This window comes from Oncorhynchus clarkii, chromosome 24 (genome assembly GCF_045791955.1).
Source record: "Oncorhynchus clarkii lewisi isolate Uvic-CL-2024 chromosome 24, UVic_Ocla_1.0, whole genome shotgun sequence".
Classification (NCBI taxonomy): domain Eukaryota; kingdom Metazoa; phylum Chordata; class Actinopteri; order Salmoniformes; family Salmonidae; genus Oncorhynchus; species Oncorhynchus clarkii.
The window spans coordinates 202746-220921 of record NC_092170.1 but is presented as its reverse complement, the minus strand read 5'-3'; the positions used below and the strand labels follow the sequence as shown (position 1 = coordinate 220921).

The following is an 18176-nucleotide window of genomic DNA, read 5'->3' as shown; positions in this document are numbered from 1 at the left end:
TGCTAAACGACAGTGGGCACAACTGGAGTCACATGTGCAAAACTCTAACTACAGTCTGCACTACCAACAGTCACCTGAGCTAAACAGTTCACATCACCTGCAAAACTCATTCCAAGCATTCCTTAACACATGGCTCAAAACACGCTCAGTGCAGCCAAACATTATGCACAACCCTCACTGAGATAACACACACTGTCACTCAGAACACACTGAGAGTAAAAACACTAGCATCAAACACCAATACAGAAAATACAAACTTTTCATCTTTACAGTTTGAACAATTTCAGTGACTTCATACAAAGTAATATTTTCTTCAAAGAAAAGAGTGACATTCTTTCACATGATTTATAAAAAAATTTAGAACATATCAATTTTTTAAGGTAAATGAAAATTAGCAGTTTGCTTCAATAGTCTGTAGTAATTTACGGAATTACAGTAATGAGAAAAAAAAGGTAGAAACTAAAAGTACATACTGTAATTCGAACAAATAATTGAGGGGCTAATCCTGCCTCTCTCTAGCATCAGGCCACAGGTTTTCTTCAACATCACATCTAATGTTTTCTCTTGCCATGCACCTGGGGAAGAACCTTCTAGAGTGCCTTATCCATCCCTGGCAGTCCTCTGGACTCGTGTCCTCACATCCGGCACGCATGGCTTCCAAAAGAGACATTTGGTCATGTGGGTGGTGACCAAATACTTTCCACCTCCAGGCAGAGAAAAACTCCTCTATTGGGTTGAGGAAGGGTGAATATGCAGGCAGGTACAAAACCATAAATGTGTGATGTGCTGCAAACCAATCTGTGACAGCTGCAGAGTGGTGAAAAGCAACGTTATCGCAAACTATGACAAAAACTTGGGGGTTTCTTACTGGCTCCCCCTGTTCTGCTGGCACTAGCTGAGCATAGAGCTGTTCTAGGAAAGCTATAAGCCTTTCTGTGTTGTATGGGCCAATGAGTGGTGTGTTGAGAAGCAAACCATCATTGGCCATTGCAGCACACATGGTGATATTTCCCCCCCTTTGGCCTGGAACCTCCACAGTGGCCCTTTGACCTATTACATTCCTTCCTCTGCGCCGTGTTTTGGCAAGGTTAAATCCAGCTTCATCGATAAATACAAATGAATGTGGTCTTTCCAGTGCTTCCACCTCCATTACTCTCTGAAAAACAGTAAGTGCACAGTTTTACTGTAGAAATTCTAGTGTTTTTTTTTTACTGTAAATATTTTGTATAGCTGTGTACGTAACCTCAGGCGTCTTACCTGGACATATTGGTATCTTTGCTCTTTTACCCGTTCACTGTTTCAACCATGTCAACAATACAACAACCATGTCAACAATAGCATTTTCCTGCGCATCTGAAAATATTTTTCCTCTTCCCCCTGTTGGGGGCAGCCTTTGGGTCCTGTTGTAAAAATATATTTTACAGTCAAACTTACTGTAATATATATCTGTGTAAATATTCTATAATTGCAATACAAAATAGATTCCTGTAATGTTTTCATTTACTGTAAGGATGTAACTCTCACCTGTTTGCATGGTGGAAAATTCGCATTACAGATGCCACTGTGGATCTTTGCAGATTGGGTTGCACCCTCAACCCTGCCTCTCTCAATGAGAGACCATGGTTCACGACATGGTCTATAAGTGTAGCCCTTATTTCATCTGAAATAACAGCTCTTTGTCTTCTTTGTCTTCCTCCACGCATCCGCCCTCTCCCTGCCACCCTTCCCCCTCCACAAACCCATCTTCCTTGTTCCATTTCCAAAATGAGTCTTTCTGAGCTCTACCTATATATACTGTAATATGTGTGTGTGTTCACTAACAAGTCTAAAACAAGACACCTGCTTAGCCTTTCAGCTGAAATTGCAATCAGCAGTGTTTGAAAGGCACAAGGCTGAAATCTATTCCGTTTTGAATGTGTGGTTCACAGTTTTGACAGCAGTGTGTTAGCATTTGAACAAAGTGCTGTAAATCCACAGTGTTGTGCAGGTTGTGGTTAAAGTCATGGGATAAGTGTGTAGAGTTTTGAAAACTGTGTTCAAGCAATGAAAAACGAACTAGAGTTTGGTCCACATGAACTGCTGCTGTGCAGACTGTAGTTAGAGTTTTGCACATGTGACTCCAGTTGTGTCCACTGTCGTTTAGCAATCGAAAAAAAACTGTAATAGCATCATTTTTAATATTTGAGCTTGGGGAGGTTATCAAGTCAGTTTGAGTAAAAAGGCTCAAGTCCAAGTTAAGTCACGAGCCATTGGTGTTAAAGTCAAAGTCGAGTTGCAAGTCATCATATTTGTGACTCGAGTCTGACTCGAGTCCAAGTCATGTGACTTGAGTCAACACCTCTGGTGCTTGGTATCCGGCAGTAATAGACCAGGTTGCCGCGCTTGATAGCTAGCTGCTTCGCCAATGTAGTACCACCTTGTTTGAGCAAGGATCCCTGTACATATATCAGCGGTCCCAGCGTTAACGCTAACTACTTCGCAGGATCCAGATATGAATGGGAAAACTAATATAAACTTTTTGTCACTTGAATCACCAGCGTGTGTGTGTGTGTGTGTGTGTGTGTGTGTGTGTGTGCGCCATGAAATAAAGCATTACCACAATTGCTTCTGGGTTTGACTCTTTATCACCTAAAGTAATGTTCCTGTATAAAAGTTATTGCCATAGTCGATTCTTCTATTTAGAACAACATTAAAGATGCGCTATGTAGAAATCGCTCCACACATAGTGCACGTCGACCCTTTCCTAGATTTAATGTCAGATCTATAACTCACATTTCTATGTGAATTTGGTCCGGTGGCCCAAAAGGTTGTATATTGCAGCGTTAGAGTGATAGAGTTTCGATGAAAAGCTACCATTACAAACACATGATAAGAAAAGAAAGTAAGCGTATAATTATTTCACAAGACGTTTGTTGCAGAAATGCATGCCAAGTCATCCTCTTTTCAGACATCTTGGAAGCCATGTCAAACTCACAACTTTATATTCTCCAGTTCCCCCCTTTCTCTGCATCTGCAATCTTTCACATTACATGGCTCCCTTCCACACTTATCTAGAATGAAAATTCTATGAAAATAACTCCGATCCCACACATGTAACCCATTTACACACATGTAACCCATTTACACACAGTCACATGCACTCCCCCACATTCAGGACAGAATCCAGGGCAAAACAGAGAAAGAGAAGAAGGATGAAGTAGAGCCTGTGTGAAAGAGACCGGAGCAAAATATTGATCTGTGATGGTATCAGACACCATGTTTTGACCCAAAAACATCTACAGTAATTCCCAGTGGTGAACAATGATAATATAATCCACCTTCCAGTCAGTGTGTGTGTGTGTGTGTGTGCTGAGCCAGCAGGATCCAAGGCTCCAGAGGTGTTTAGGACCACTGGGCACCTGGCACACACACAAAAACACCAGTAGCACTAACCATCCATGGCCCTGAGAGGCGGATAGAGGATGATGAAATGGGAATGTTCGCAGAGCATGAGCGAGTCACAGCACAATGAACATAACCATCTGCGGTTATATTAATCACTACACATTTATCCAATGTTGATTTTGTGTGTGTGTGTGACATACCATCTTTAAAGCAAAACTGTTTGGATATAAGATTAGGGAATTTGTAAGGGAATGTCCATCCTATAACCAGTAATGAATGGAGATATCTATAGGTGTCCCATTAGAATTGTCAGGTAACCTTTTATGTGTATGGGGCATCCGTCACATATAAGCTTCGTCACACAAGTAGGCAGCCATTAACCTCAAACCAAGCACACTCACACACACGAATAGACAATGTTGGGTAGGTAACTTTCTAAATCTAATCCGTTACAGTTACTAGTTACTTGTCCAAAATTGTAATCAGTAATGTAATTTTTGGATTACCCAAACTCAGTAACGTAATCTGATTACATTCTGTAATGCCCTTATTAAGAGGAATTAGAAGAAGACACAAATGTATGTTACCAATTGAAGAACATCTATTGCAGGATAAAGCAATGTTAAAGTTTACATAGCTGGCCATATATGGATGTTAAATTTTACTTTATGGGTTGGTTATGTAGGCTTTTTCTAACTCATTGCTTTCAACTACATATAATCATAATTTTAAATTATGTATTTACATAAAAATCAAAGTATCAGAATTCCAATCATTCCAATAAATGTTATACCCCTTGATCTTCAAAAATAACACTTGGAAATATGGAAGTATAGATTAACCAAATGGTTTTACCTAGCATAACCTCAAAACTAAGGACTTATTAGCCAGCCCTACTCTGTTGTTTATGATTTTGTTGTCATGGAGGACTGATTGGGCTCATTGATTCGAGCTGAAAAATAATTGCTGCCCTCATGGAACGGCATGCTTTGAGCACTACTGAAAAGTGCTATTGAATGCCATAAAAATGAATGCCATATGTTGCATTTGCTATAGGCCTACTGTTAACCTTTTTGCTGGTGACACTTTTATATATTGATAATATGCAGCTGTTTAAAGGGAAAATGCACAGATGAAACAATAACAAAACGGTCGCCCCGCCTCTGTTTTGGTAAAAAGCTGAGGGATGGGCCTGGTGGAGAAATGTAACCACTCTCAAATTAAAAGACAGAGCTATGGATGCAAGGACTGACCATCCATGATATCACAATGATTGCTTTAACCATGTTATAAGGCTATACAGTGTTTCTTTACATTTACAATGTTTAAAAACATTGGAGAAAAACAAGCTTATATTTTGGGTTCTCATGGAGTGTGACAGTTAAACTAAGCTCATGAGGCAAGTTATATTCCTCAAGAATCAATGGATATATACAGTACCAGTCAAACGTTTGGACACACCTACTCATTCAAGGGCTTTTCTTTATTTTTACTATTTTCTACATTGTAGAATAATAGTGAAGACATCAAAACTATGAAATAACACATATGGAATCCTGTAGTAACCAACAAAAAGTATTAAACAAATCAAAATAAATGTTTGAGATTCTTCAAAGTAGCCACCCTTTGTCTTGATGACAGCTTTGCACACTCATTCTCTCAACCAGCTTCATGGGGAATGCTTTTCCAAAAGTCTTGAAGGAATTCCCACACATGCTGAGCACTTGTTGGCTGCTTTTCTTTCACTCTGCGGTCCAACTCATCCCAAACCACCTCAATTGGGTTGAATTTGGGTGATTGTGGAGGCCAGGTCATCTGATGCAGCACGCCACCACTTTCCTTCTTGTTCAAAAAGCCCTTACACAGCCTGGAGGTGCTTTTTGGGTCATTGTCCTGTTGATAAACAAATGATAGTCCCACTAAACACTAACCAGATGAGATGGCGTATCGCTGAAGAATGCTGTGGTTGCCATGCTGGTTAAGTGTGCCTTGAATTCTAAATAAATCACAGACAGTGTCACCAGCAAAGCACACGCACACCATCACACCTCCTCGTCCATGCTTCACGGTGGTAACCACACATGCAGAGATCATCCGTTCACCTACTCTGCGTCTCACAAAGACATGGCTGTTGGAACCAAAAATCTCAAATTTGGACTCATCAGACCAAAGGACAGATTTCCAACGATCTATTGTCCAATGCTCGTGTTTTTTTGCCCAAGAAAGTCTCTTCTTCTTATTGGTGTCCTTTAGTAGTGGTTTCTTTGCAGCAATTCGACCATGAAGGCCTGATTCACGCAGTCTCCTCTGAACAGTTGATGTTGAGATGTGTCGGTTACTTGTACTCTGTGAAACATGAATTTGGGCTGCAATCTGAGGTGCAGTTAACTAATGAACTTATCCTCTGCAGCAGAGGTAACTCTGGGTCTTCCTTTCCTGTGGCGGTCCTCACGAGAGCCAGTTTCATCATAGCGCTTGATGGTTTTTGCGACTGCACTTGAAGAAACTTTCTATGTTCTTGACATTTTCCAGATTGACTGACCTTCATGTAATGATGGACTATCGTTTGTATTTGCTTATTTGAGCTGTTCTTGCCATAATATGGACTTTATAAGGGCACAAGGCGAGACCCAAATGCAGACACAGGAGGCAGATGGTTGAGCTCCGATATTTATTATACCAAAAGGGGTAGGCAAAAGGCAGGTCGGGGACAGGCGAGAGTTCATAAACCAGGTCAGAGTCCAAACAGTACCAGGTGATAGGCAGGCTCGAGGTCAGGACAGGCAGGCCTTCAGTGAACAGGTCTGAGTCCAAACAGTACAAGAGGATAGGCAGCTCGAGGTCAGAACAGGCAGAGTGGTCAGGCAGGCGGATTTGGCGCCAGGATAGGCAAGGGTCAAAACCAGGAGGGCTACGAGAAAACAGAGACTGGGAAAAATAGGAGCTAGGAGAAACGCTGGTTGACTTGGCAAAACAAGACAAACTGGCACAGAGAGACAGGAAACACAGGGATAAATACACCGGGGACTAATGGGGAAAACAGGAGACACCTGGAGGTGGATGGAGACAATCACAGACAACCAACCAAGACCGGTGAAACAGACTTGGTCTTTTACCAAATAGGACGATCTTCTGTATATCAACCCTACCTTGTCACAACAAAACTGATTGGCTCAAATGCATTAAGAAGGAAAGAAAATCCACAAATTGACTTTTAACAAAGCACACCTGTTAATTGAAATGCATTCCAGGTGACTACCTCATGAAGCTGGTTCAGAGAATGCCAAGAGTGTGCAAAGCTGTCATCAAGGCAAAGGGTGGCTACTTTGAACAATCTCAAATATAAAATATATTTTGGTTTCTACATGATTCCATATGTTTTATGTCATAGTTTTGATGTCTTCACTCTTATTCTACAATGTAGAAAATAGTAAAAAAAATTAAGAAAAACCCTGGAATGAGTGTGTGTCCAAACTTTTGACTGGTACTATGTACATAATTCATAAGTCAAAAAATGGATGTAGCATCTCCAGATCGACTCTTTAAGTCTATCAAAAGTGTGCAAGTTTGAGCATGTGTCCATTAGGCCTATGTATTTTACCTTTTTAGACATCAATGATGCTTGGGCTAACTCTTTCTTAGCTTCTTTGTCTAACTTCCGGCGCCGACAGAGATGGCCGCCTCGCTTCGCGTTCCTAGGAAACTATGCAGTTTTTTGTTTTTTTACGTGTTATTTCTTACATTAGTACCCCAGGTTATCTTAGGTTTCATTACATACAGTCGAGAAGAACTACTGAATATAAGATCAGCGTCAACTCACCATCAGTACGACCAAGAATATGTTTTTCGCAACGCAGATCCTGTGTTCTGCCTTACAAACAGGACAACGGAGTGGATCCTATGCAGCGACCCAAAAAAACGACTCCGAAAGAGAGGGAAACGAGGCGGTCTTCTGGTCAGACTCCGGAGACGGGCACACCGTGCACCACTCCCTAGCATTCTTCTTGCCAATGTCCAGTCTCTTGACAACAAGGTTGATGAAATCCGAGCAAGGGTAGCATTCCAGAGGGACATCAGAGACTGTAACGTCCTTTGCTTCACTGAAACATGGCTCACTGGAGAGACTCTATCGGAGGCGGTGCAGCCAACGGGTTTCTCCACGCATCGCGCTGACAGAAACAAACATCTTTCTGGTAAGAAGAGGGGCGGGGGCGTATGCCTCATGGCCAACGTGACATGGTGTGATGAAAGAAACATACAGGAACTCAAATCCTTCTGTTCACCTGATTTAGAATTCCTCACAATCAAATGTAGACCGCATTATCTACCAAGAGAATTCTCTTCGATTATAATCACAGCCGTATATATCCCCCCCCAAGCAGACACATCGATGGCTCTGAACGAACTTTATTTAACTCTCTGCAAACTGGAAACGATTTATCCGGAGGCTGCATTCATTGTAGCTGGGGCTTTTAACAAGGCTAATCTGAAAACAAGACTCCCTAAATTTTATCAGCATATCGATTGCGCAACCAGGGGTGGAAAGACCTTGGATCATTGTTACTCTAACTTCCGCGACGCATATAAGGCCCTGCCCCGCCCCCCTTTCGGAAAAGCTGACCACGACTCCATTTTGTTGATCCCTGCCTACAGACAGAAACTAAAACAAGAGGCTCCCACGCTGAGGTCTGTCCAACGCTGGTCCGACCAAGCTGACTCCACACTCCAAGACTGCTTCCATCACGTGGACTGGGAGATGTTTCGTATTGCTTCAGATAACAACATTGACGAATACGCTGATTCGGTGTGCGAGTTCATTAGAACGTGCGTTGAAGATGACGTTCCCATAGCAACGATTAAAACATTCCCTAACCAGAAACCGTGGATTGATGGCAGCATTCGTGTGAAACTGAGAGCGCGAATCACTGCTTTTAATCAGGGCAAGGTGTCTGGTAACATGACCGAATACAAACAGTGCAGCTATTCCCTCCGCAAGGCTATCAAACAAGCTAAGCGCAAGTACAGAGACAAAGTAGAATCTCAATTCAACGGCTCAGACACAAGAGGCATGTGGCAGGGTCTACAGTCAATCACGGACTACAGGAAGAAATCCAGCCCAGTCACGGACAAGGATGTCTTGCTCCCAGGCAGACTAAATAACTTTTTTGCCCGCTTTGAGGACAATACAGTGCCACTGACACGGCCTGCAACGAAAACATGCAGTCTCTCCTTCACTGCAGCCGAGGTGAGTAAGACATTTAAACGTGTTAACCCTCGCAAGGCTGCAGGCCCAGACGGCATCCCCAGCCGCGCCCTCAGAGCATGCGCAGACCAGCTGGCCGGTGTGTTTACGGACATATTCAATCAATCCCTATACCAGTCTGCTGTTCCCACATGCTTCAAGAGGGCCACCATTGTTCCTGTTCCCAAGAAAGCTAAGGTAACTGAGCTAAACGACTACCGCCCCGTAGCACTCACATCCGTCATCATGAAGTGCTTTGAGAGACTAGTCAAGGACCATATCACCTCCACCCTACCTGACACCCTAGACCCACTCCAATTTGCTTACCGCCCAAATAGGTCCACAGACGATGCAATCTCAACCACACTGCACACTGCCCTAACCCATCTGGACAAGAGGAATACCTATGTGAGAATGCTGTTCATCGACTACAGCTCGGCATTCAACACCATAGTACCCTCCAAGCTCGTCATCAAGCTCGAGACCCTGGGTCTCGACCCCGCCCTGTGCAACTGGGTACTGGACTTCCTGACGGGCCGCCCCCAGGTGGTGAGGGTAGGCAACAACATCTCCCCCCCGCTGATCCTCAACATTGGGGCCCCACAAGGGTGCGTTCTGAGCCCTCTCCTGTACTCCCTGTTCACCCACGACTGCGTGGCCACGCACGCCTCCAACTCAATCATCAAGTTTGCGGACGACACAACAGTGGTAGGCTTGATTACCAACAACGACGAGACGGCCTACAGGGAGGAGGTGAGGGCCCTCGGAGTGTGGTGTCAGGAAAATAACCTCACACTCAACGTCAACAAAACTAAGGAGATGATTGTGGACTTCAGGAAACAGCAGAGGGAACACCCCCCTATCCACATCGATGGAACAGTAGTGGAGAGGGTAGCAAGTTTTAAGTTCCTCGGCATACACATCACAGACAAACTGAATTGGTCCACTCACACAGACAGCATCGTGAAGAAGGCGCAGCAGCGCCTCTTCAACCTCAGGAGGCTGAAGAAATTCGGCTTGTCACCAAAAGCACTCACAAACTTCTACAGATGCACAATCGAGAGCATCCTGGGGCGGGCTGTATCACCGCCTGGTATGGCAACTGCACCGCCCTCAACCGTAAGGCTCTCCAGAGGGTAGTGAGGTCTGCACAACGCGTCACCGGGTGCAAACTACCTGCCCTCCAGGACACCTACACCACCCGATGTCACAGGAAGGCCATAAAGATCATCAAGGACATCAACCACCCGAGCCACTGCCTGTTCACCCCGCTATCATCCAGAAGGCGAGGTCAGTACAGGTGCATCAAAGCTGGGACCGAGAGACTGAAAAACAGCTTCTATCTCAAGGCCATCAGACTGTTAAACAGCCACCACTAACACTGAGTGGCTGCTGCCAACACACTGACACTGACTCAACTCCAGCCACTTTAATAATGGGAATTGATGGGAAATGATGTAAATATATCACTAGCCACTTTAAACAATGCTACCTTATATAATGTTACTTACCCTACATTATTCATCTCATATGCATACGTATATACTGTACTCTATATCATCGACTGTATCCTTATGTAATACATGTATCACTAGCCACTTTAAACTATGCCACTTTGTTTACATACTCATCTAATTTGTACATACTGTACTCGATACCATCTACTGTATCTTGCCTATGCTGCTCTGTACCATCACTCATTCATATATCCTTATGTACATATTCCTTATCCCCTTACACTGTGTACAAGACAGTAGTTTTGGAATTGTTAGTTAGACTACTTGTTATTACTGCATTGTCGGAACTAGAAGCACAAGCATTTCGCTACACTCGCATTAACATCTGCTAACCATGTGTATGTGACAAATAAAATTTGATTTGATTTGATTTATTTGTTTTATCTATCAACATGAATTAGATTGAGCAATAAAAGCCCCACTTGTATTCCATAGGCTTGGATCTGCACTAAGCAGCTGTTGCAAGACCGCATTTGGCTGTCTGGTTGTCCACTGGTTTAAAAAAAAATGATTGATAGGCAGCTTAATAGTCTTGAATTCAAACATTATTGGGTTCAAATACACATTTAGATTTGTGAACAGCCATCCACAACAACCACAATCCGTAAGGTGCAAATAGCTAAATGAGAGAGCAGGAGTGTGATTCACATCCATGCGCTATATCAGTAACACTGCTGTCATCCTTAACTCCAAGCTTTTATTCAAGTTGGATAATCTTTGGATGCCGACAGCTGTCGCACCATTGGAAAACATAGCTTGGACTGTAGCCTATTCCTGCTCTTTTCCCGCAATCCATCAAACACATTTGGTGTCTCTGACTTGTGGTCAGACTCGCTCAGGTGGAACAAACTTAAACGTGCACCTTTTTTCAATGCTGACTTGAATGTCATTGAGAAAATAGAGAAGTGTCAAATATTTTTTGCCCAAACATCCTTTCTGAATTTAAAAGTAATCCTCGAAGTAATCATCTAGTTTTTCAAGAGTATCTGTAATATGATTACAATATTTTTGCTGGTAACATAACAGATTACTGTTACCGTTTTTGTAATCCCTTACATGTAATCCGTTACTCCCCAACCCTGCGAATTGACAACATCATGAATTGGCTATTGACATGTAACATGTGCCATGACCCATGAAGCACCGGTATTTAATAGGCAGCCCAGATGAAATTCAGGCAGGTGTAGGAATTATTTGACTGAACCTAATTTTAATATTATTATTATAAGAGTCCGGTCAACTCAAAACACACGTTTTATCAACAAATATGCTACTCCTCTTATATCAGGTGTCGAAGTAGGCTAGAACACAGGCTACATGTGTAATGATAATGCGTGTGGGCCTTTAGCCTTGCCCATAGTCAGAGAATTGAGAGAACCCACCCTTCCCCTCCCGAAACCCTACGGAGCTGTACATTTGGCAGGTTGACGTTTATTGTCATGAATCTTGCCCTGGAGGCAGAACTGAGCGATTCCCGCTAGATGGGCCAGCAGCAAAGTCAAAATTGGCTATATGAAATTCAAGAAAACAAAAACAAAAATGTTTTGTCTTAAATCATGGCTAGGGTTAGGAATTCAAGTTAGCCGTGTGGTTAAGGTTAGGGTTAACGTTAGGATTATGTTTAAAATCCGATGTTATGACCGCTCTGCAGAGCTGCCTTCAGAACAAGATTCATGACGAAAAACGCTAACCTGAGTAAATTTTCTGCATCAGGGTTCTTTCTGTCAGCCATTCGCTGAAAACAAAAGCAACGAGGTAGCCTTACAAAGGCGAGTGGTCGTAGGCTATGGATGCTCTACGCCCGCAGCAGCAGGAGACATACACAGATGTTCGTAGCCAAATAAACCACACCTTAGTCCACCACTGCTATTTTCATGAAGGCTAAGCGGCAAGGCGCCTGTTCTGTGTACGAGCTCCAAGTACCGCAGTCTACTCACACAAAGGCGTGGGCCACGCACTGCCACGGCACCAGACCCACTTATTCAATACACACACACACGCTGTGATTATTTCACACACACCCAGTCTGTTATTAAATGACTAAATAAGTGGCTTACCGGGTGCTTTGTCTGCTTTATCTACTTTAATGATCTCCATTTCCCGTTGTGATTAGGTTGATCAGTGAGGGAAGTTAGAGACGGTGCGTTTCTGGAAGACGTCAGAGCTGGTCTGGTCGGGATGTGGTTCTTCTTCCCCCCTGCTTTGCCTGGCTCTGTAATCAACAAGCGTGATGGGTGAGAACAGCTGTTTTGTCAATGGCCGGACTGTCCGTGAGTCAACTGATATTGGTTATAAGTGAAGGGTAGAATGGCTGACTTGGAGATTTTGGGATGATTTCCGACCGAGCAAATTGGACGCTGTGTCTGTATTTTCTCTGTCCACGCTCGTGCATTAAACCAGTGTCCGCGCGCTGTTTATCCGGAGCTGGCTGTCCTCTCGCTTTGATGCTGAAGTCTATGCTGCAGCTCGGGCTCCTGTGAAATACAGACGTGACGTCACGACAGACTGCCCTGCGTTACATGTTAGAAAGTGGGGGAGTCACTTCCACTATTGAATCAGTGCATCCGACAACAAACACCTGCTATATATTTTCCTAGATATTAAATAAGGCTTTTTTCCATTTGACATAATCAAGGTGAGAATAGCTTCGAGAAAGCGTTGACTATCACGAGATAGGGTGCATCAGGGTCTGCCCAATAACATTCTCCTCGTCATAGCCTAGTCTTCTGCGATTTTTACATCGACTCATTTGTATTCAGAGCACTCAGAAGTTTGCTTCTCACATAATCTAGCTGAGCTCAGAAGTCCCTTTGAGCCCATGTATATAGGCCTTAGATTTCTGCTATTTTAGAAAGCTGAATATGTCTGGATAAAGAAGAAACTACAAGTCCTGTTCTTTTTCAGATATAGTCTCAAGTGATGACTCAATTGGGTGCAGATGTAGGCTGTAGAAATAAAAATATGTTCACAGGATTTTCATCAACTACGTTTAGTGTGAGTTTCCATGGTAGCACCCAAGTACAGTGATGTTACTGTGATGGGCATACTTTTGGGTGACCTGTAGGCTATAGGGGCTTAAGGGCTGATGACATATTGCATTTTAGTTGCCCCCAAAAATATTGAAATCGAAATATGCTGAACAAAAATATAAATGCAAAATGTAAAATCAAAAAAGAAAGGAGGACCAAGGCACTCTTCATATAATTAATTAAAATGCCTGTTCAAAAGAAACAAACGTTGTTGTTTTTTTAAACGACGCGTTTCGGCTGCATGGCCTTCGTCACTCCCTGACGAAGGCCATGCAGCTGAAACGCGTAATTTAAAAAAAGTTTGTTTCTTTTGAACATACCATACTAATAAAGGCATTTTAATTAATTATATGAAGAGTGCCTTGGTCCTCCTTTCTTTTTTGATGACCAATTCACCCCGTTTACCAAAGAGCACCTTGTGTCTACCAAAATGTACTATTGTGTACCTTAGTAGCGCTTCCTTTCCTCCTCTTTCTACTAGCAACATGTAAAGTGTTGGTCTCATGTTTCATAAGCTGAAATAAAAGATGTTCCATACACTCAAAAGGCATATATTTGTCTAAAATGTTGTGCACAAATTTGTGAACATTCCTGTAAGTGAGCATTTCTCCTGAGCCAAGATAATCCATTTACCTGATAGGTGTGGCATATAAAGACCACTATAAAATGTGCAGTTTTGTCACACAACACAATGCCACAGATGTCTCAAGTTTTGAGGGAGCAATTGTCATGCTGACTGCAGGAATGCCCACTAGAGCTGTTCCTTTCTCTACCATAAGCCACCTCCAACTTTGTTTTAGAGAATTTGGTAGTACGTCCAATTGGCCTCACAACCGCAGACCATGTGTAACCACGCCAGCTAAGGATCTCCACATTCAGCTTCTTCACCCATTCGCCCCTGTCCAGTCATGTGAAATCCATAGATTAGGGCCTAATACATTTATTTAAATTAACTGATTTTCTTCTATGAACTGTAACTCAGTTAAATCTTTGAATTTGCTGCATGTTGCATTTATATTTTTGTTCAGTGTAGTTAAGGCCCTATTTCAATAAATATTTATTTGGGCCAAATAGGGCTACATGTTATGCATTGCAGATCATATAGGCCTATATGGTACTAATTTGTAGTTCTCAATGTCTCTAAGGTTGTGTCCTAAATGGCACTGTATTCCCTATGTAGTGCACTACATTTTACCAGGGCCCATCTGTCTCTGGACAAAAGTAGTGCACCATACACTCTTAGAATGAGAGGTAACTCAAGGAACCCTTGAGATTTTCAACAAACCCTGGAGTTTCTCAAAAAAACATTGCAGTCAATGGGTTCATATTAGCAGCATTGGTTAGTTGAGGGGTTCTTGGAGGAACCTTTAATGTTTCAATGTTGCAAAGGTTTCTGGACGAACCTTTTTGCTGGGGCTTGCAGAGCACTTATAATTGACTTAGCAAATTGATTTTCTGTGCTGCTAGACTCAGAAGCAGAGCTGACATTATGAGCAGGCCTTAGGGGGCCTGGCCCGCTGTACGTCTTTGCCTGTCCAAATAGAAACATGGAATATTGATCATTTATTTGACAGAGACGCACGACAGCATCAGACAGAAAGGCGCATCAATCTCAGATAAAGCATCCGGGCGAGCGAAACTGAGCCCCTCTGTGTAGCCAATTTGTCTGATGCTGTCGTGCTAAGAAGAGCATAAGACACATGGACGCTGTTTGGCCACTTGCAAATTGAAGGAAAGTTGGCGGGTGCACAGTGCTCAGTTTGGATGCTGGAATTTTGGACGAACGTGTGAAGGTAACCTACATTTTGAAGTGATTTGTTTGACAATGAGATGAAAACATCATGACTGGTTGTGTTCTTGCCATATTAAAAGGTAATACATTTTTACAGTTAAATTACGTCTTTACTATAAAAATGTAAATAATTCATTCACACATACTGTACATAGGAGGTCCCGTGGATCAAATGCCCGTCCAACTGAATCATTCTGGCGTCGGCCCTGCGCAGAAGATGAAAATATGTAGTTTTCGGCGATGGCCATATGGGATAGCTAGCGACTTATAAACAATTACCCATTCCTATATGAATACTATTTAAATAGCAATGCTGAATAATAGAACATCTCCTGTCAAGCCAGTTAAATTATGACTGCAGCCTCCTATTTTAATTCCGAAAAGTTTATTGTGATGGTAATGACGTTTGCTTACGACGATAACCTAGTCTACACTCTTAAAAATGCTTGGTTATTTGGATGACCCAACTGCCAGGTTGCAGGCATTAGGTTACTTAGTTTAATTGTTTTCTTTAAAAAGAGCCAGGTTGGGTTGTTGATGCTGGGTTATTGATGCTGGGGATGTGGTTTAGTAAGAGCGTGGCTTTCAGATACTTCTTCTTGGCCACTGTGAACATAATTCCTGTCTATCTGTTCTGTTATAATGTCACCACATATTAAGGTTGTACATTGACAGTTTTGTAGCTTCAATGAGGTTTACAGGCGTGTATGAGTTCCTCAAGAGCCTATGCAAATCCCAATGTTGGATTACTTACCACTTTATTACTTTAGGAGGAGGTCATTGATTTCAGATGATTGTCATGGCTCTATATAATCAGCAAAGTTAATGTTCCATTAGAATGCTGCTACAATATATCATTAAAAAGGTTCAACATTAAACCCCTCCCATCGCAAACAGGTTCCTGTTTGAACCAGCCTAGTATCAGCGTATAAGAGTCAATCTGTGGCACTTTTGCAAGAATATATTCATCATGTCCAAGGGGTCCCTCGAATAACCTTTTCAGAGGGGTTCCTTGATTAACTTTTGTGACCTGGAAAGTTTCCCCATGTGGCAATTTTTGGAACCCCAAAAAGATTCTTCCATGCTCCTTTACTTGTAAGAGTGTAGGGGAATAAGGTGCTATTTGGGAAGCAACCTAAAACCACTGAGGGAGAAAAGTGAACATAGTGAGATGTGGAATACTGCCTGTAAATCTGCATTTTTAAAAATGGTTTTTCCACTATGCTGTGGGTTGTACATCACTTTGTATTATTGTCTGTCAATGCCACAAGGCTACTTTCTTACTGGACCTTGGATGTAATTGTTATTTTAAATGTGCAAGTTTTTTGTGTTGTGTGTTGGCACCAACAAGATACAGTATTTGTCATATTCTTATAAACGTGACTGATAGAAAAGGCTTATTTTTAACCATAAGCCTCACTGTCCTAGAATATACAGTGATGAACACAACCCTCTGTAAACACACCTCCACCTCCAACAGTGTGCATGGGCGTAGGGGGAAGTTACCCTTAGATGCTGATCTTAGGTCTAACGGTTAAGGTTAGGGGGAGGGGAAGCTCATCCTAGATCTAACTTCACCCCGGAGCGTATGCATTTTTATTTTTCCTTTATTTAACTAGGCAAGTCAGTTAAGAACAAATTATTATTTTCAATGACAGCCTAGGAACTGTTCAGGGGCAGAAAGACAGATTTGTAACTTGTCAGCTCGTGGGTTTGAACTTGCAACCTTCCGGCTACTAGTCCAACGCACTAACCACTAGGCTACCCTGCCGCCCCATGCAGAGAGGGTGGGGCTGGGAAGAGATGTGTGCGGCCGCTTGGTCGGAGCCTGGGCCGCAGGTGTCCTGACAGGTGCTGTGACAACAGGAAGCAAAAATAACCTGGCAGAGGTAGAGAGGAGAGGAGGCTGGTGGGGGTGTACACAAAATGGAAATAGATTATCCCAACACATTTGAATGTTTTAGGCCAGAGCTGCCAGTCTGTGAGGACAAATACAGAGAACACAGATATAATCAGTATACATTCAGATAACATAACATACTTGCACCTAAAGAACTGTCAATTTCATCAACCCCTTCCTTTCAGAAGTACTTTTTATTAAATCTACAAGAAAAGTTGAGGACCTATAAAGTAGGCTACATTACAAATGTCCAGTCATCCCGAACTGCTTCAATCAACCCTTCAGCCATCACTCTACATTTCCCTTATCTAAATCAACTTATGTATTTACGTTTTGTCTTTGTTTGGCAGTATATGGGATTCAGCTTTAAGCTGTGAATGTTTACAAGATCAAATAAACCTTGTTGTATAGATTGGAGGATAAAATCCAAGGTTCTGGATTATCTCTGACTATCATCCAATGCACTTTGAGAAGGATGTGAGGAGAGGACACGTGGAATCGAGGAAAGACAATTGTAAAAGAGTCAAGTACTCAAAGGACAGCAGCTCCCACATCTTAAGCCGGGTGTCAACTGATAATGGCGCTGGAGGGGATGACTCCCGTTTTACGGGCTGCTAACCAATTGTGCTATTTTGTGTGTTTTGTTGCGTTGTTTGTAACTTATTTTGTACATAATGTTTCTGCTACCGTCTCTTATGACCGAAATAGCTCCTGGACATCAGAACAGCGATTACTCACCTCAAACTGGATGAGTCTGACGCAAAGGATATGCTGCTGCTCCCAGACCTGGCCCAAATCCCCATAATTCGCATGAAGAGGAGATGGAGATACAGGGGCTGCAGATCCTGGTGCCTTGTGAAAATTTGTCAGCGAGCGAGTAACCCACCTCTACCATCCGTGCTATTGGCCAACGTGCAATTACTGGAAAATAAACTGGATGAGCTCCGTTCGAGACTATCCTACCAACAGGACATTAAAACTGTAAAATCATGTTGTGGTTGAACGATGACATGGATAATATACAGTTGGCAGGGTTTTCCGCGCATCGGCAAGACTGAACAGCCACCTTCGGTAAGACGAGGGGTGGTGGTCTGTGTGTATTTGTCAATAGCAGCTGTTGCGCGATCTCTAATATTAAGGAAATATTAAGGAAGGTTTTGTTCGCCTGAGGTAGAATACCTCATGATAAGCTGTAGACCACACTATCTATCAAGAGTGTGTCGTCTATATTTTTCATAGCTGTCTATTTACCACCACAAACCGATGCTGGCACTAAGACAGCACTCAATGAGCTGTATAAGGCCATAAGCAA

At 42.6% G+C, this 18176-nt stretch overlaps 1 protein-coding gene across 2 annotated transcripts in view; it reads right to left on the bottom strand.

Annotated features, from left to right (window-relative positions):
* Positions 1-12619, bottom strand: part of LOC139382701 (fibroblast growth factor 12-like) — a 134368-nt gene extending 121749 nt beyond the window's left edge. The window contains exons 1-2 of one of the 2 annotated variants that reach the window (XM_071126803.1): positions 12460-12619; positions 12201-12355 (exon numbers count right to left, since the gene is read on the bottom strand). In XM_071126803.1, the coding sequence (XP_070982904.1) occupies positions 12201-12240 (40 nt within the window). In that variant the 5' untranslated portion in view covers positions 12241-12355; positions 12460-12619. Of the gene's footprint in view, positions 1-12200 lie in introns of both variants that reach the window. The other variant, XM_071126802.1, reaches the window with a different exon arrangement.
* Between the last annotated feature and the right edge of the window lie 5557 nt (positions 12620-18176).